This window comes from Neltuma alba, unplaced genomic scaffold (genome assembly GCF_004799145.2).
Source record: "Neltuma alba isolate B1F8T4 unplaced genomic scaffold, ASM479914v2 tig00012206_pilon, whole genome shotgun sequence".
NCBI classification, from domain to species: domain Eukaryota; kingdom Viridiplantae; phylum Streptophyta; class Magnoliopsida; order Fabales; family Fabaceae; genus Neltuma; species Neltuma alba.
In genome coordinates, this window is record NW_021636742.1 from 214218 (window position 1) to 230222 (window position 16005).

General features: G+C 34.4%; 2 protein-coding genes across 2 annotated transcripts; both read left to right on the plus strand.

Annotated features, from left to right (window-relative positions):
* Positions 1-6318: 6318 nt before the first annotated feature.
* Positions 6319-10408, plus strand: LOC114724926 (protein SHORT HYPOCOTYL IN WHITE LIGHT 1). The gene is made up of 4 exons (XM_028911383.1): positions 6319-6567; positions 6645-6872; positions 7427-7492; positions 9799-10408. The coding sequence occupies exons 1-4, from the start codon at positions 6415-6417 to the stop codon at positions 9952-9954; spliced, it is 603 nt and encodes a 200-aa protein (XP_028767216.1). The 5' UTR covers positions 6319-6414; the 3' UTR covers positions 9955-10408.
* Positions 10409-12865: 2457 nt separating this feature from the next.
* Positions 12866-15294, plus strand: LOC114724934 (tubulin alpha chain). Its single transcript, XM_028911404.1, has 4 exons — positions 12866-13090; positions 13672-13906; positions 14003-14373; positions 14466-15294. Exons 1-4 carry the CDS (start codon positions 12998-13000, stop codon positions 15117-15119), a joined length of 1353 nt encoding a protein of 450 aa, XP_028767237.1. The 5' UTR covers positions 12866-12997; the 3' UTR covers positions 15120-15294.
* The last annotated feature ends 711 nt before the right edge of the window (positions 15295-16005 follow it).

The window sequence follows — 16005 nt, forward strand, 5'->3', positions numbered from 1 at the left end:
TTTTTCGGCCAATTACCTCATTTTGATTAAGGAATAGGAAAAAAAAAAGATATTATATGATTCTTAAGCTCCTTTTGTTCAAACTTTCGATTAGAGGGTAATGATATATACCCACACATTTATATCTTTATTATTTGGCCAACAATAAAATTTGTGTGAATCTTTTTATATTTGTATTATATGGGAAAAAATCGTCCATACTTATGCTACTGATGTAAGAGAAAACTATTGCAGATGTTAGGTTGTTTTCACAATCTAACCTTTGTTATTTTTAAAGCTCTAACTCCTAACTAACAAAACTGTTATTATAGATGAGATAAATTTTTGAGGTTATCATTGATGACCGTTACATTACTGGCAAAATAATAATGATAAGACAGTAATTATTCCGATAGGTGCGGAAATAAAGATAGGATATAAATATTTAAATATATAATTGAACAAATTAACTGAAATAAAATTGATAAAAAGAAAAAAGAAAAGTTTAGTCTATCAAACTAGTTTGATTTTAACTCTTCACTCGATTAATCAAAGTAAACCAAAAGCCTTACTTTTGATTTTCTTTTCTTTTAAATATCTTCATTGAAGCTGGCAAATTTGGCCAAGATGCATATTGATTTAGCATGTGATTTGCGCAGTTATAATAAGAATGTTGCACATTGATAATACAGATCAAATTGTTTGCGTGACTTTTTTCATAATATTTAACTTGACCAGTCATAAATTTTGAATTTGTTTGAATACACCGAGTCATAAAGAGCCAAATATCTCATCAACCTAATAACTCAGAGAATATGATCAACTCTGCCCTTTTAGCCAATAACTTAAGTTTACCCAAGATGTCTCAAAGCAAATGTTATAATCTTATACTTTTCCGATCATTTATATAAGACCTAATTGGGGGTTGATGTCGATTCTATACATATATAACCTATTTCATATATTTATTAATTTTTTTTCAAATTAACTTTATTAATATTCCTTAACAATAATCAAATAGGAGATGTAGGAAGGGAATTAAAAAAGATGTTTATGATATTATTTTAAAAAGAATGTATTATATTAACTAATTTAACTAGCATTCTTGATTTATTTAAATTAATTAATTATGTCCTACCTTAAGAACCGGAGGAATATTAGATTGTACATGTATAAGGCATAATCTCTTTATAGCAATCATTCTAAATTTAAACCCATCAAATGTAGCACAACTTATGCAACAACAGGTGACTATTCTGTTAAAGCAAGTTAAAGGCGGATTAAAAGTAAAAATCCTAAAGTGCCGAAAAGACGCAGTAGGTCCTGGGATGTGGGTAGAAGCATTTGGGAAAGAAATTTGGAAGTTGAGAGTCCCAGTAAAGATAAAATTTTTTCCTCTGGATGGTGATGAAGGGTGCAATTTCCCCTCGTGAGGCTCTTTGGAAGAAGAAAGTGTAAGTTCACCTATATGCTCCCTTTGCAATCGTATGCCTAAAACTCTTGAATATCTGTTGCTTCTTTCTGATAGAACTCGAGTTGTTTGGTTTGGTAGTAGTTTGGGGTTAAGAATTAATGATAGTAGTCTTACTCACATTGATGCTTTTTGGCTCTTGGGTCTGCTACGCAGTGATGAATGGCTAGAAAAAGCGAAGGCCCTTGCGGCTTGTTTGCTTTGGCAAATCTAGAAGACCCGTTGCTGCTTTATTTTTTAATATAAGTCTTGCAACCCTATGAGTATTATTCAAAGAGCAACAGACTTATTGGAGTCGTATTGGATGCAAATGGGTGGTCTTGTGTTGGCTTGAATGTGCAGAGCTCTGACAGCTGTTCAACTGAAGTTTCTAATGCCTTACAAGCTACTACCTCTGGTTCTTAATATAAGAACTCGTTTGATTTATATTTTGGTCCTAAATATAAGATTCTAATCCACTTTGTCTCTCATATTTATCTATTTTTCTTAAGATAGTCCTTGTAGTAATAGTAATTCTATCCAATGTACTTAATTAGCAAGGAGATTTTTGGGGAAGACATATTACAAATAATTAACTTAACTAGTTTTCTTAATCTATTCAAATTAATCAATTAGCTTTTATATTAAAGACCAGAGGTAGTATGTGGCCTAATGTGACTTTACATTGTGATGGTGCTTGTGATAAATCTTCAACATCATCAAGTATTGGTTTGGTTGCCAGATGTCCCTCGGGGGAAGTATTGTTATGTCTGATAGGAGATGTTGCGGAAGCTACCTCTCCCTTTATGGTTAAAGTTTCTGCTCTTTAACGAGGCATTTCTTAGTGTATTGATGTTGGTTTTGATAATATTAAGTTTGAATCTGATTGTTTTTCACTAATTCAGGTTGTTAATCAGCTTTTGAAATGCCCAAAATGGGAATGTTTGATTTGGTGGAGGAAATTCATAATCCTGACAAAGCTTTGAGATCTTGCATCTTTGAGGGGATCTCAAGACATCACAACTTAACTGCTGACTGGTGTGCTCATGTAGCTCTAAGGGAGAAGTGCTTGAAAAACTGGCTTTCACAACCCCCTTCTTCTCTGGTGAAAATCCCAACTAGTAATGCTCTTACGGCTGGGAATTTGGTTACTTAATTTTTGGTCTTTTGTCATTTAGGGGATGTTTGGAAACCAAACCATAGTTTAGAGAATAGCTTCTGGAAAATAGATTTTGGGAAGAATAGATTTTGTGAAAAAGTGATTCTGAAAAGTGAGAGTGTTTAGATAGTTGTTACCAGAAGTACTTTTTACATGTGCAAATTACTAAAAAAAGTATAAGTTAATATGATAATTATATAAGGGATAGATTTTATAATATATTTTGATTTGAAAAATAAAATTATTAATAAATTAATTTTTACTAACGTAATTAATAATGTAAAAGATAATATAATTAATAAATAATTAATATATGTATATATATTTATAAAATATAATATTAAAAACATATATGTTTATAAAACATAATATTAAAGGAAGAGCAAATGCGTAGAACCGACTGGGAAATGAATCAATTATTTGAATTAGGAAATGGGGTTCTTTTGTCATTCGTGTTGGGCCCACATCAAGGTTCAAATAATTTGAGTCAAGAAACTACTCTGGACCGCTTCTGGTGAAACCATGGTTGGGAGTTCAAAACCATGGTTTGCCCCCAAATCATAGTTTCACATTTCTTATCCCTATTTGGCTAATATTTTCTCTAAACCATGATTTGGGTCCCAAAACCATGGTTTGGGGTGCTTGCCAAATAGGCCCTTAGTGTTATTATGGTTTGTTTGTTCTTTGTTTTATGTTCTATTTGGTCGCTATTAGTGCTCTTATGAGCATTTATCTGTGCTATTACTTTTTCTCATGAACTCTTTTCTTATTGAATGAATTATTCAGTTTGATACAAAAAAAAGGAGGGGGGGGGGGAAGATACTCACGTGCCTTGTTATGATACGCATAATTGAGGAGTAAGCTCCCCACAATCATGATGAGGTAAAGTTATGCAACATCAAAGGAGAAGCTATATCTATGAATTCTCAAGACAATAGTAAGAAATTGGAGGAGAAACATTCAATGGAATTACGTTTATAGACCTTGGGGAGAAACTTTGAAGAACAATATCATACAAATAGTTAAAAAAATAGACACAGAGCTCATGAATTGAAGTGAACTAGGCCAAAATCACAACTTCTAAATTCAAGATCCTTTTAAATTCTCCTGACAAAAGAAAATTGTTCATTACAAATGACTTTAATAACAGTACATAATATCTTCAAAAATAGTAAGATAGGTGCAAACTCAATTCAACTTTTAAGTGTTTGTTTGGGTCAGCATTTTCTGACCCAAAAGCAGTTTATTTTTATATTAAACCCGATTGGAAAATCATGGGCTGTTTGGGAGGGCTACTGGGGGATCTGATATAGGACCAAAAGGCGGATGTAAACGTATGTTTTGGATAAGCTAATCTGAGGTGCTTATTCAAATTGAAACTGAGTTTATGGACCATTATTAATTAACATGTCAGATTGGTTGTTAATTTCTCACTCCTCCTCATTATTTTCGCATAATTCTCCCATTTCACTTCTTCATATGAAATTAATTTAAATTCATTGTGTTATGTTAATTTATTTTTTTTATCATGTTTCACTTTATATTTATAATCTTTTTTATGATTTCTTTAAAGTTTTAAAATTTTATTCACTCATTAAATTTCACTTCTTCATATTAAATTAATTTAAATTCATTGTATCATGTAAATTTTTTTTATCATGTTTTATTATTTATTAAAACTCATACCCATTTAGTAATTTTACAAACAAACTTACCTTTACTCAATCATAATCCAAACAATCTTTTACTAATCTAACTTTTACAAACTAACTTTTTTAAACTCTAATTCAAACACAATTTACCTTACCCAATTTAACTTTTACCCAATCTTATTTTTTTAAAAGTCAGATTAGAAATAAATTACTTTTTCTACCACCAATCCAAATAGACCCCAAATCGATTCTACATCCTTAACTATTTTTCCTTTTTCCCCCTTAAAAAAAAGAATTGGGTAAACATTTAAATGTTATGTTTGGCTGACACTAGAAAGCAAGCATGGAGATGGAAAGGGAAGCCAAAGGTTGGAAGGAGCTGTATAATACGGTGGAATAACACTCCTTTCTTCATTCTATATGCATAGATTTATTTGATATTCATTCCTTCCAAAAGTTTATGGAGGGCCACACTATTTGGGAATGCATGCTAAGAAAACTATCTTGGCTTTGCCAATTCATCCCAAACATCTGCATGGCATGTATTTGTAACTCGGGAAATTTAGGTCTGTTTTTTTATTCATGTATTTATATTACTCTCCTATTTCTATTAAACCAAATATAATTTAAGAAAAAAATTCTCTTCCTTCTCCCTTTTTTTTTTAAAGCGCGTCAAAGTTTATTTTTATGTACATGTCTCTATTCCAATTCCCATTTTATTACACTTTTGGTTTCTTCAAAACTTTCTTCAACACACCAAAAATATGGGGCTTTTAATTAGCCCATGTGATCCACCAATTCTAAATGATTATTTTCTTGCTGAAGTGGAGGTACGAGGCTGTCGAGGTCTTTGTATGATTATGCAAGTTTTTTCTCTATAATCACAACGGACAACCATGGTTACCATTCCTTCCAAGTTACTATTGATTCTTTTCTCTGTTTTCCTTTAACAGGAAAACATTATTAACTCTACCAGAAGACTTCTTGTGTAGAAACTAAAAAAAGAGAATTGCAATCAGTTTTTAAATAAGAAATTTAATTATTTTAAAATCTGTTGACAACTGAAAAGCATACAATAACAAGTTTTAATATAAGAAGTGACAATTGATTTATATTGCACACCTGTCAATAAAATTTTTTAGTAATTAAATTTTTTCTTTGGAACCTTATGGTAATTCTTTCAAAACTAAAAAGTAATTATTTCAAATTTTTTTTGTATAAAAAAGAAAAATAGGGATGTTGATCATCTTGCTAGAGTAGCCTGTATCCTTGTGAATGACTTTAATTCTTTTGGTCATTTCCTCGTAACAGAGAAGAGGTGGAACATGTGGATAAATAGGTTACTCTAATTAAAGCTGGGAGTTCTGTTCCTAATCCAATAAATTCTGAAAATCGATTTCTGTCAACTGGTATTTTCTTTCGCTGAAGTAATGATATATGTGTATTTTCCTTCCCAATTTAAAAAAAGAAAGACTACCTTTTTTTTATAGAGAAAATGATAAAAAATACTATTTTTGATGAACTATTTATCATTTTGAAATATAACGGATTTTTTGGTCATTTTTTCTCTTTTTGTTCAATATTCATGTGTGCGGTAGTCAATATACTTATGAATTGGATTAGCTAGTGTGATTTGTTTTTATTACATTGATACCGCTCATGGTTTGATTTTTATTACATTTGTACAAGTCATAATTTAAAAAAAGTTATCAAAATATATTTCTGAATTAATAAAAGATAAGAAAAAATTAATTCACAAATTGTTATAATTTTATTTAACTTTTAATTAGTTGGTTATAGTTTTTTATTAAGTTCCTAAAATTTCTTTGATTATATCCCGTAAATATATTTTTTGAAATTTGAATTTATATTTGTATGAAAGAATATTTAAATTATTTTAAACATTAAAGTTTTTTTTTTTTCCTGTTTTTTGGTGCTCTTAGGGATGGGATTGTCAAACTCCACAAGAGGACGTACGTACGTTGTTGTTGGCTAGTTTGGGCATTTTCTCGAATGCGAAATGTATCGTGGCTAGTTTGGGCGTTTTCTCGAATACGAAACATTTGGAGTGACCTTTGCATCTTGGTTCATCTCCATACCCCAATGGTAGTTGCTGACGCTCTTTTGGCGGTCAGTGGAGGAAGTTATTGCCACTCGGCTCTGTAATCACCGTTATGGTGTTTTCAATCACAGTTCAATCTCCCCCACTATTTCGGATTCCGCACTCTGCTTTTCCTCTGCCCAAACCCGCTCTTCAACTTCGTTATTCACGAATCATCGTCCCTCCTCTGCAGGCTTCAAGACCACGTATCCCGAATTTTCCTCAGGTTTGAGATACCTCTTGGAATTAAGTTCTGTATGTTTTTGAAATTTCAGCTGTAATTGCTCTCTGATTTCGCTTCAGGACGACAGTAATTCAGTAGACGATCCTCGCAAATGGAGACGCACTATCAATTCGGCACGCGGTGGCATCGACGACGATTACGAGGACGACGGCAACGACGACAATGACGAGGAAGAAAGAAGTCTGGATCTATTGGTTAGGTTTCTTCGCAATATGTTCAAAAAGGTCTCAAAACGAGCTAGGACGGCAGTTCGATCTGTTCTTCCTCAAGCCATTTCAACGAAGCTGGTAAGGATCATCCTCCTGAGTTTTTTTTTTTTTTGGTGTTGGTTGGCAATTTCTTGCTATGGAATTGAAAACCGGGAAGGGTAATCAACGCATACTTTCTTTGTAAGAAAAGAATCTTCTTCTCTAACTCAGTGTCTTCTCCTAAGAATAGGTGATCGGATAGGACAATGGATGTTATCTAACATTTAACTAGAGAACAAATTCACGATTAATTTATTTCGGTCATATCAGCTCTCCCCTTAGTACCAATCCTCATACCCAGCCTTAGTAGGGAATGCACACTCCTATGGTACCCTGGTGGAGTCATATGGTTGAGTAGTCTACATAAAATGGGGAAAGGGTTTCTGTAAGTCATATATATGTCAAATTGGATAATTTCCTCTGTTTGGGGTTCTGAGACATGGCGATAAATTTGTGAATGTGATGAAGCCATTCATTTCCCCTCTTCCAATGCCCGGGCTAAAACTGGATTTTATGATCAAGCAATTTGCTTTCAACTTTCAAGTAAAAGTCAGATGCTTTTTCTTTTTGTTAACTCTTTTCTTACAATGCAGGTGGGATTTTCTGTAAACGGTGTACTCGTGCTGGCATTCTTGTGGATTTTTAAGGCATTTCTTGAGGTATTATGTTCATCTATTTGAAATGGGCGTGAGTGTCGTGAACAATGTTATTGCCGCCAATTCTAGTATCTAATGTGAGCTAATTAAAGGATGCTTTCTGCTCTCAGGAGATATTCATTAGGCTACTTACATCTCTCTATGGTATTTTAATGACATTCAAGGAGATGTGCGTGATAAAGCGTTGGCAAATATTTTTTTCTGGAAGCATCATCAGGGTGCCTTATTAAACTGGAGGTTTAAAATTTGAAGCTATTCCTACTTTAGGGGATTGTGATGTTGATTAGAATTTGAAAGTGGATGGTTAGCCGATTCTTATATTGCAATTCCTGGTCCAATAACTAGTGTTCTGGAGTAATTTAGATATTCTTCAGTAATTGTTAAGATGTTTCTTTGATTCATTTTGGACAATTAGGATACAAGAACTATGAATGGCAGCAGGGCTAGGTGAGTGCTACGCTGAAAAAGCACTTTTGATCCCCTTCCCCACGAGGAGGGTATGGGGATCTGCGGAGAACCCATTTACCAACCACAAAAAATGGTGAAAAATTAAGTAAAAATCCAATAAAACTAAAACAAAAATAAAAAAGTAAAGATGGAAGACTAATTCAAACCGTACAACTAATTTAAAGCTGCACCTTCGAATTCAAATCAAAATATCTGGGGAATTACCTAAAACATGAGATTTGCCATTGGGTAAGGACCACGCCACAAAATTAAAAGTTCAAAAGTACTACTAGCAACAGCAGCTGAATAAATTCCTTTACGCAGTGAACAGAAATTAGCTAGAGCAGACATTAGACAGTTTCAACTAATAATAAATGAGCAAAATCACAAATCTACCTGATTATGAAGACCTTGAATGAATATACAATATTACATAGAAAAGGAAGAAAGCGAAAGAGGGAAAACAAAGGAGAGAAGAAAGGATCAAATAATAATGAAGAGAAGAAAACAAGAGATGAGGGTTTGATTATGTTTCTATGTTTTCGAATGTCATTTTTCGTGGAGTTTTCAAATTTAATTGAAATGAAGGAATGACAAAGCAAGAATCTGGATTTTATTAGAGAAGAGAAAGAGAGAAGGTGAAGGCGAAAAGCTTTGACGGCAACAATAGACTCTCTTATAGGGTTTTCTTGTATCCTCTTGAGAGGCAAATGAAAGGACATTGGGGATTTTGGACATGGAAGGGGCTACAATTATTGCTCAGTAATTGCCAAAATAAGTTATTATAGAATGAGTATAGTTAATGTGAAACTGTGAAATGGATGTTAATATAGGTGTGGTGCTTGAGTAATTTGGACATGGACATGGACATGATCCTTGTTTTCTACTTGGAGGATTTGACAGAGGTAGTGTGGTTTTCATTCCCATCTCCATAGGTTAGAATTTAGAAATTCCTCAATTTGGATAATTGAATAGGGCAATTAGCACGTACACCTAAATTGTGGATTTTTTGCCATCCCTATGTGCAATGTCTTTTTCATTTGAGCTTGTTTAGGGTTTGCATCATGTAACCTCTCTTCTCTTGGGAATTGCTAAAAGAATGCTGTAATAATAGGATTATTTTTAGCCTTCGAGAGCAGCATGAATTCTCACCTTTGTGAAGGTTTTTATCACAAGATATATGTGCCTGAAGCTTACTGTTTTTCAATGTTGAATAGCACATGACTAATTAAATTAAGAAATCACTGCATGAAAGAAATTTAAGTGAAGTCCATAAATCTTGGGTGCTAATCGAGGCTACAGGATGTCCCTTGGTGTGCGTCTCTTTGTTAGAGGCTTATCCCCTTGAAGCCGATAGCTACTAACCAGCATTTAAATGTTTGCTTCTTGCACCCTTAGTTTGTTTCTGGTGGTCCCTGAGAGAATCAAATTTGGTAAATATTGGTTCCTGTTAGGATCTGTTTTGGTAGTTATTTTCATAGGTAAGAGTTTGTTTCCCTAAGGCATGCGTTCTCTATGCACACCAATCAGCCCTAACTAGATTATGTTTCTATGTCTTCTAATAGCAATGTAATAACGTGATTCAGACAATCGAAAACTCTGAATTCCTTCTCTCAACATTTCGTTTTCAGTGAATCATCAAATTAGAATACATAAAGGTTAATCGATCTGGAGGAAAACTCAACTAAATAAAATGTACATGCAGAAATTTTACTAAAATATAACTATGGATTTTGTATTTCCATTTTTGGCCTGGAGTGGAAAGTAATTAATCTTTTAGGCTTAGAGATTTTGGTTTAGTACCTCTTTTCAAGATTTCTACTTCTTGTTTGCCCATTAATACTTGCAATCATTCAATGTAGGTGGTGTGCACACTTGGAAGTGTAGTGTTCGTGAGCATCTTATTAATTCGGGGAGTGTGGTCTGGTGTCACTTATCTACAAGAAAGCCGAAGCCGAAAATTGAACGAGCTTGATGAAGAGTTCCATACATGGAATGGTGCACAGCCTGTTGCTTGACTTACTTAAATAATTAGTTTCCACTGTTGGATGGCTTGCAGCCTGTGACTTGGATTAAGAATAATAGTTTCCTTTAGAGAAAAGGGAACATCGAACAGAGGAATATTAGAGATACAACGAACATAAGGGGGTAATGGAATTATCCATGACTGCAGTTTTAACTGACTGACAATGCATCTGGAAAGCCGCAGAACGAGATCCTTCTGCATTTTTTTACAGAGGGTAACATATCATGAAATCCCCTCTGGCACTTCACACCTGGAACTCGCCAAGTGTACTGAGCTTTTCCCCAGTGACAGAATATTGACAATTTGAATTATAGCAATGTTTAGAAGTACATTAGCATCTGCCTTGTTTTCTTTTTGCTGAGGACATTTACGTTCATATCCAATCAAAAGCAAGTTGAGTTGGCCTTGTATTTCCTGGTTTAAGCTTGGTCTAGTATTGCATTTTATAGTTGGCCGAAAAAAGGTATTGCATTTTATATTTCGCAAGCTATGAAGGTGACCAGTGACCCGAATGTTGAGCCTTCTTGATTACTTGTCACGTGACCATGACTAGTGGCATGTATTACCACAATGGGGAGCCTTCTTGATTGCTCGTCACTTGACCATGACTAGTTGCATATACTGTTAGTGTTTACTGAGACATCACTTGAAAACTGAATAATTTCCTTTTTGTTACTCCCTGTTATCATTCATCCCAAATTTGGGGATTGTACATACCTAAAGGCAATAGATATGGATGTTCTTTCATGCACATTTTGGGGGATCGTTTTTCCCAACAACTGGAAGCCACGGAGCTTGAAAAAACATGTTCTTTAAGCTACTGGAGTGTGATGATGATGGATCTGTATATAAACATGTCTTTTACATTATTCACCACGTAGAATCGTTGGCTGTACACACACCAACTAATTTACCCATAATTTTGTGGGTAGCAAACGATAGTGGGTATAGACTTCCACTTGATTGAATGTGAGATATCATTGTCAAGGAAAGCAAAGGAGGGTCCACTGTATTCAATTTATCACGAGATTTGCCCCGAGCTGATAAATTAATTTTCACTGAGGAGTAATCTTCTATTTTTGTGTTAGTTGTGATGTCGAAAGAAGGGACCCCCTTGACACCTTAAGAGTATATTGTTAGACCTGATTTTAGGTCAAGAGTCTCACTCAATGGGATTGATTTAATCCCAGAACAAAAATTGATGAGTATGAAAAATAATGTGTATATAAAGAGAGGCTTTTTCTTTTAGACGGTTAACTTTTCGGCCTAAAATACTACTACTTTTGGTTTTTAATAGTTTGTTTGATTTTTATTTTGATTATGAATATAAGATCCCAATCTATTTTGCATCTTATATTTATCTATTTTTTTTAAAGATAATCCTTGTAATAATGATAGTTTTAGCATATATACTTGATTAGTAAGAATATTTTAGATAAAATAACATCTATTTATGACAAATAACTAATTTAACTAGTTTTTTTAATTTACTTAAATTAGTAAACTAACTCTTATATTAAAAACCAAAAGCATATTATTGTAAGATTTTAATTATAATTATAAAATATTATGAGTATTATTTTATATTGTACTTGTTTTTATGGTCGACGTTTTAAGGTGACTACGTATATCTATGTATAGAATTTTTTTCTGGCAAGAAAAAATAAGATAGATTGACAAAGTTTAGATACAATAACCAACACTAATTATGAAAAGACTCAAAAAATGTTAAATTACTCATATTATATAAATTTCCTACTTTGTTGGCCCCATTATTAATTATTAATTAATGAAAATAAAAAATGGTCCCATTTATTATTCAAAAAAGAAGGTCCCATTTCCTATGAATGAATGAGCTTCGGAAAAGCAAATTGAATCTTCTTTAATTATGCATTCGAAAAGAAAAGGGGAGGGTATTTTTTCTTGGAGTTATTTAAAGAATTCATTATAATTACGAGGAAAATAACAACTGTTTCATGATATCGTGCTAAAGAATATAGGATAGGTACATATTAGCTCATTAAAAGAAAAATTGATAATATAGCAAGAGATTTTTTTTTTAAAAATCATTTTTATTTTATTTTTTTTTGCCCACACTTTTTACTTTAATAAACATAGTTCCAATTTTCCAAATGCTACCTAAATATGTTGTGTTCATTCTATCAAAATTATCACAATTTGCAACTTCTGTAAAATAAAATGAAAATGGGCTTTTTCTATGAAAGCTAAGTCCAGAAAAAAACTTGGTTTAAGAGAATAAAAATGTTTTTATTTTATATTCCATTTATTCCACAATAATTTCTTTAAAAAAATTTTCTTGAACTTATTTTGTCAAGTTTGCTTGAAAAATTTTAATTTCTTAAATAACTAGCAAATTTATATATCATTTTTACTACCAATTTCTAATTTCTAACCATAATGACACATGTCATCATCACAAAACTTTTTTTTAAAATAATCATTATTGAAACCACGGGTCACGTTTGTATAATACATATGAGTAAACAAAAATAAACATTGATTAAAAAAACATGAAGTTAGTTATTTTCACACAAATTTCACAGAAAACAAAAATAGTAAAAGAAAAACCAGATATATATTGGCGAAAGAAATTAATAAAAAGGACAGTTATAATAAAGTATGGAGATTTTAAAAATTTGGGTTTTGGTTAAATAAAATAAATCGGTGGCAATAATGGATTTCAAAATTTGAAAAATGAAAAGAAAAAGATTAACCCTTGGGTTACCAGGGTGGTTATCCAAACCAAACGCCCAACGGGTGTTAGCCAACTCATTCGCTTCCTGCCGTCCGTTGGCATGGAACACGACAGCGCATCTCCGTGATTTCAAAATTTAAATATCTCCCTCATCCTCCTATAAATACCATCTTTATCTCTGCCTCCCTCCTCCATCCAAAGGGTTTCAGAAGAAGGCGTCTTGATAAACGCCTTCGTTCTCTTTGTCTTATCTGCGATTCCTGTTCTCTGATTCTCTTCCCTTCTCCAATTCTCGTTTCATCTCCTGTATTCAGCGACAATGAGAGAGTGCATTTCAATCCACATTGGTCAGGCCGGTATTCAGGTCGGAAATGCCTGCTGGGAGCTCTATTGCCTCGAGCATGGAATCGGGGTGCGTATCTTTTTTTCTTAATCTGTTAATATCTGTTTCGTAATGGTCGGATCTAAATTTTCTCTTCCGTTTTTGTTTGATTTTCTCTTGGGATCTGAATTCTAGCGTTCTTTGGATTTCTTCTACGGTTTGTGTTGTGAATCGTGTCAGTTCTCAGATCTGGGAATTTCTAGTCGTCAATTATCATAGTATATCTTTAGATCCGGAACTTCGTTGGATTTAGCTTTTAGTTTTCGCACAGCTTGTGTCGAAAATTTTCTGGGTTTCCAGATCTGAGATTTTTCAATCGTAGTGCTGCGGTTTTTGGCTCGTATCTCTTCTTTTGTACGGCTGGTGTCGAAAATTTTGAGTTTTCAGATCTGAGATTTTTGAATCATTATGCTGGAGTTTTTGCTCGTTTCGCTATTGTTGTTCCTCTTCTAATTTGTAATTTCATAATCAAATGTCCTCAAAATTATCTGATCTGCAATCTCATTTGCTCTTTGTCCTAAACGGCTGTTACCTATAATTATTTGAGTTCCCAATCTCTCTCTGGATGCTTCTTGTTAATTTTAACTCAAATATCTGTATCCATTCTACAGCCTGATGGCCAAATGCCCAGTGACAAGACCGTGGGGGGTGGTGATGATGCTTTCAACACCTTCTTTAGCGAGACTGGTGCTGGAAAGCATGTTCCTCGTGCTGTTTTCGTAGATCTTGAGCCGACTGTCATTGACGAGGTGAGGACTGGAACTTACCGCCAGCTCTTCCACCCTGAGCAGTTGATCAGCGGGAAAGAGGATGCTGCCAACAACTTTGCCCGTGGTCATTACACCAGTAAGTGATCATATCTAAGTTCAATCTCTTGTTCTTGTTTGTTAATGTACTCATATTGTCTTGCCCAGTTTATTAATGTTTAATACTTTCTCGCAGTTGGGAAAGAGATCGTTGATCTGTGCTTGGACCGCATCAGAAAACTTGCTGACAACTGCACTGGTCTTCAAGGGTTCTTGGTCTTCAATGCCGTAGGTGGAGGCACTGGCTCTGGTCTTGGTTCCCTTCTTCTGGAACGTTTGTCTGTTGATTATGGAAAGAAGTCTAAGCTTGGGTTCACAGTCTACCCTTCACCTCAAGTATCCACCTCTGTTGTTGAACCCTACAACAGTGTCCTCTCCACCCATTCTCTCTTGGAGCACACTGATGTGGCTGTTCTTCTGGACAATGAGGCTATTTACGATATCTGCAGGCGCTCCCTTGATATTGAGCGTCCCACCTACACCAACCTCAACCGTCTCGTTTCTCAGGTATATCAAACGAAATTGGCGAATGGGTAATTTTTGTGAATCCTGAGATATTGTGTTTTAAGTCTTAACATCGTTTTGTTGGATTTGTTCAGGTTATTTCCTCTTTGACTGCCTCTTTGAGGTTCGACGGTGCCCTGAACGTGGATGTCACTGAGTTCCAGACCAACCTGGTCCCTTACCCCAGAATCCACTTCATGCTTTCCTCTTATGCACCAGTTATCTCAGCTGAGAAGGCTTACCATGAGCAACTCTCTGTTGCTGAAATTACCAACAGTGCATTTGAGCCTTCATCTATGATGGCCAAATGTGATCCTCGCCATGGTAAGTACATGGCATGCTGTTTGATGTACCGTGGAGATGTTGTGCCCAAGGATGTGAATGCTGCTGTCGCCACCATCAAGACCAAGAGGACCATCCAGTTTGTTGACTGGTGCCCAACTGGTTTCAAGTGTGGTATCAACTACCAACCACCTACTGTTGTTCCAGGAGGTGATCTTGCTAAAGTTCAGAGGGCAGTGTGCATGATTTCCAACTCCACCAGTGTTGCTGAAGTGTTCTCTCGGATTGACCACAAGTTTGATCTCATGTATGCCAAGAGAGCTTTCGTTCACTGGTATGTGGGTGAGGGTATGGAGGAAGGAGAATTCTCTGAAGCTCGTGAGGATCTTGCTGCCCTTGAAAAGGATTACGAGGAAGTGGGCGCTGAGTCTGCTGAGGGCGAGGATGACGAAGGAGATGAGTACTAGAAGCCCTTGATGTTTTCTGTTTGTTGAATTTGCTGTCCAGTACCTTTGTGTCTCTGTTATCATGGATGAATTTTATTTTTAACCGTGAATGTCTGGTATTGTAAGCGCACATGATTGAAACTTGCAATCGGATGCCATGCTATGTTCGCATTAATTTCAGCTTGTATTTGACTAATCTCCTTGGATTTTCGGATGCGTGATTAATTTAATCGTAAAATATCAATGGATGCACTAAGAACGTCTGTACCGTAACTGGACAAAAGAGGGCAAACAGGTTAACTAAATGAACACAAACAAATGAACAAATCAGCGCTTATATTTTTGGATGGTGGCGAGAAAAATTTATATGACGATAAAAAAATATCGACCAGTCTGCATGAACTCTGTGATAGTCACTGGAGGTGCGATTGGATTCTTTATCATAACTTTCCCAAACTGCAAATAAAAATGCCGTAATTGTGGATAAGGAAATTGTATTGAAGGACATTATAAGGAAATTATATATGGACGAGGTTGAACTTGTAAAAAAACTTAAAAAATATGTTTAGTATGATGAAGAAGATAAAGGAATACTTATTTTTCGTAAATTTGTATTGTGAAAAGACCAAAAAACAAAAAAAAGCTCATTGTTAGGAGTAAAATTACATTAAAAAGGTGTCTATATGCGAACTGCAATCTACCATCATTATCCTTGGGAAATCATATTCATACCATTTTTATGGGAATCAAAATTAGACTTCTATTTTTTTTTTAAACCATTATTCACTATTTCTTGGGTTCACGGATGGAATGCTTTTACCAAAGCTTTAATTTAAGGGAAAAGAAATGGCAAAAGGAAAACATTTCAACCATACCAAACATGAATATGGGTGTTAATGGATCGTGC

Bases quoted from the DNA above. Each gene is read 5' to 3' on its own strand.
- LOC114724926 (XM_028911383.1), top strand. From the start codon at position 6,415: ATGGTGTTTTCAATCACAGTTCAATCTCCCCCACTATTTCGGATTCCG. The intron at 6,568-6,644 runs GTTTGAGATACC...ATTTCGCTTCAG, and splicing joins GTATCCCGAATTTTCCTCAG to GACGACAGTAATTCAGTAGA. The intron at 7,493-9,798 runs GTATTATGTTCA...CATTCAATGTAG, and splicing joins TTTTTAAGGCATTTCTTGAG to GTGGTGTGCACACTTGGAAG.
- LOC114724934 (XM_028911404.1), top strand. From the start codon at position 12,998: ATGAGAGAGTGCATTTCAATCCACATTGGTCAGGCCGGTATTCAGGTC. The intron at 13,907-14,002 runs GTAAGTGATCAT...ACTTTCTCGCAG, and splicing joins TGCCCGTGGTCATTACACCA to TTGGGAAAGAGATCGTTGAT. The intron at 14,374-14,465 runs GTATATCAAACG...GGATTTGTTCAG, and splicing joins TCAACCGTCTCGTTTCTCAG to GTTATTTCCTCTTTGACTGC.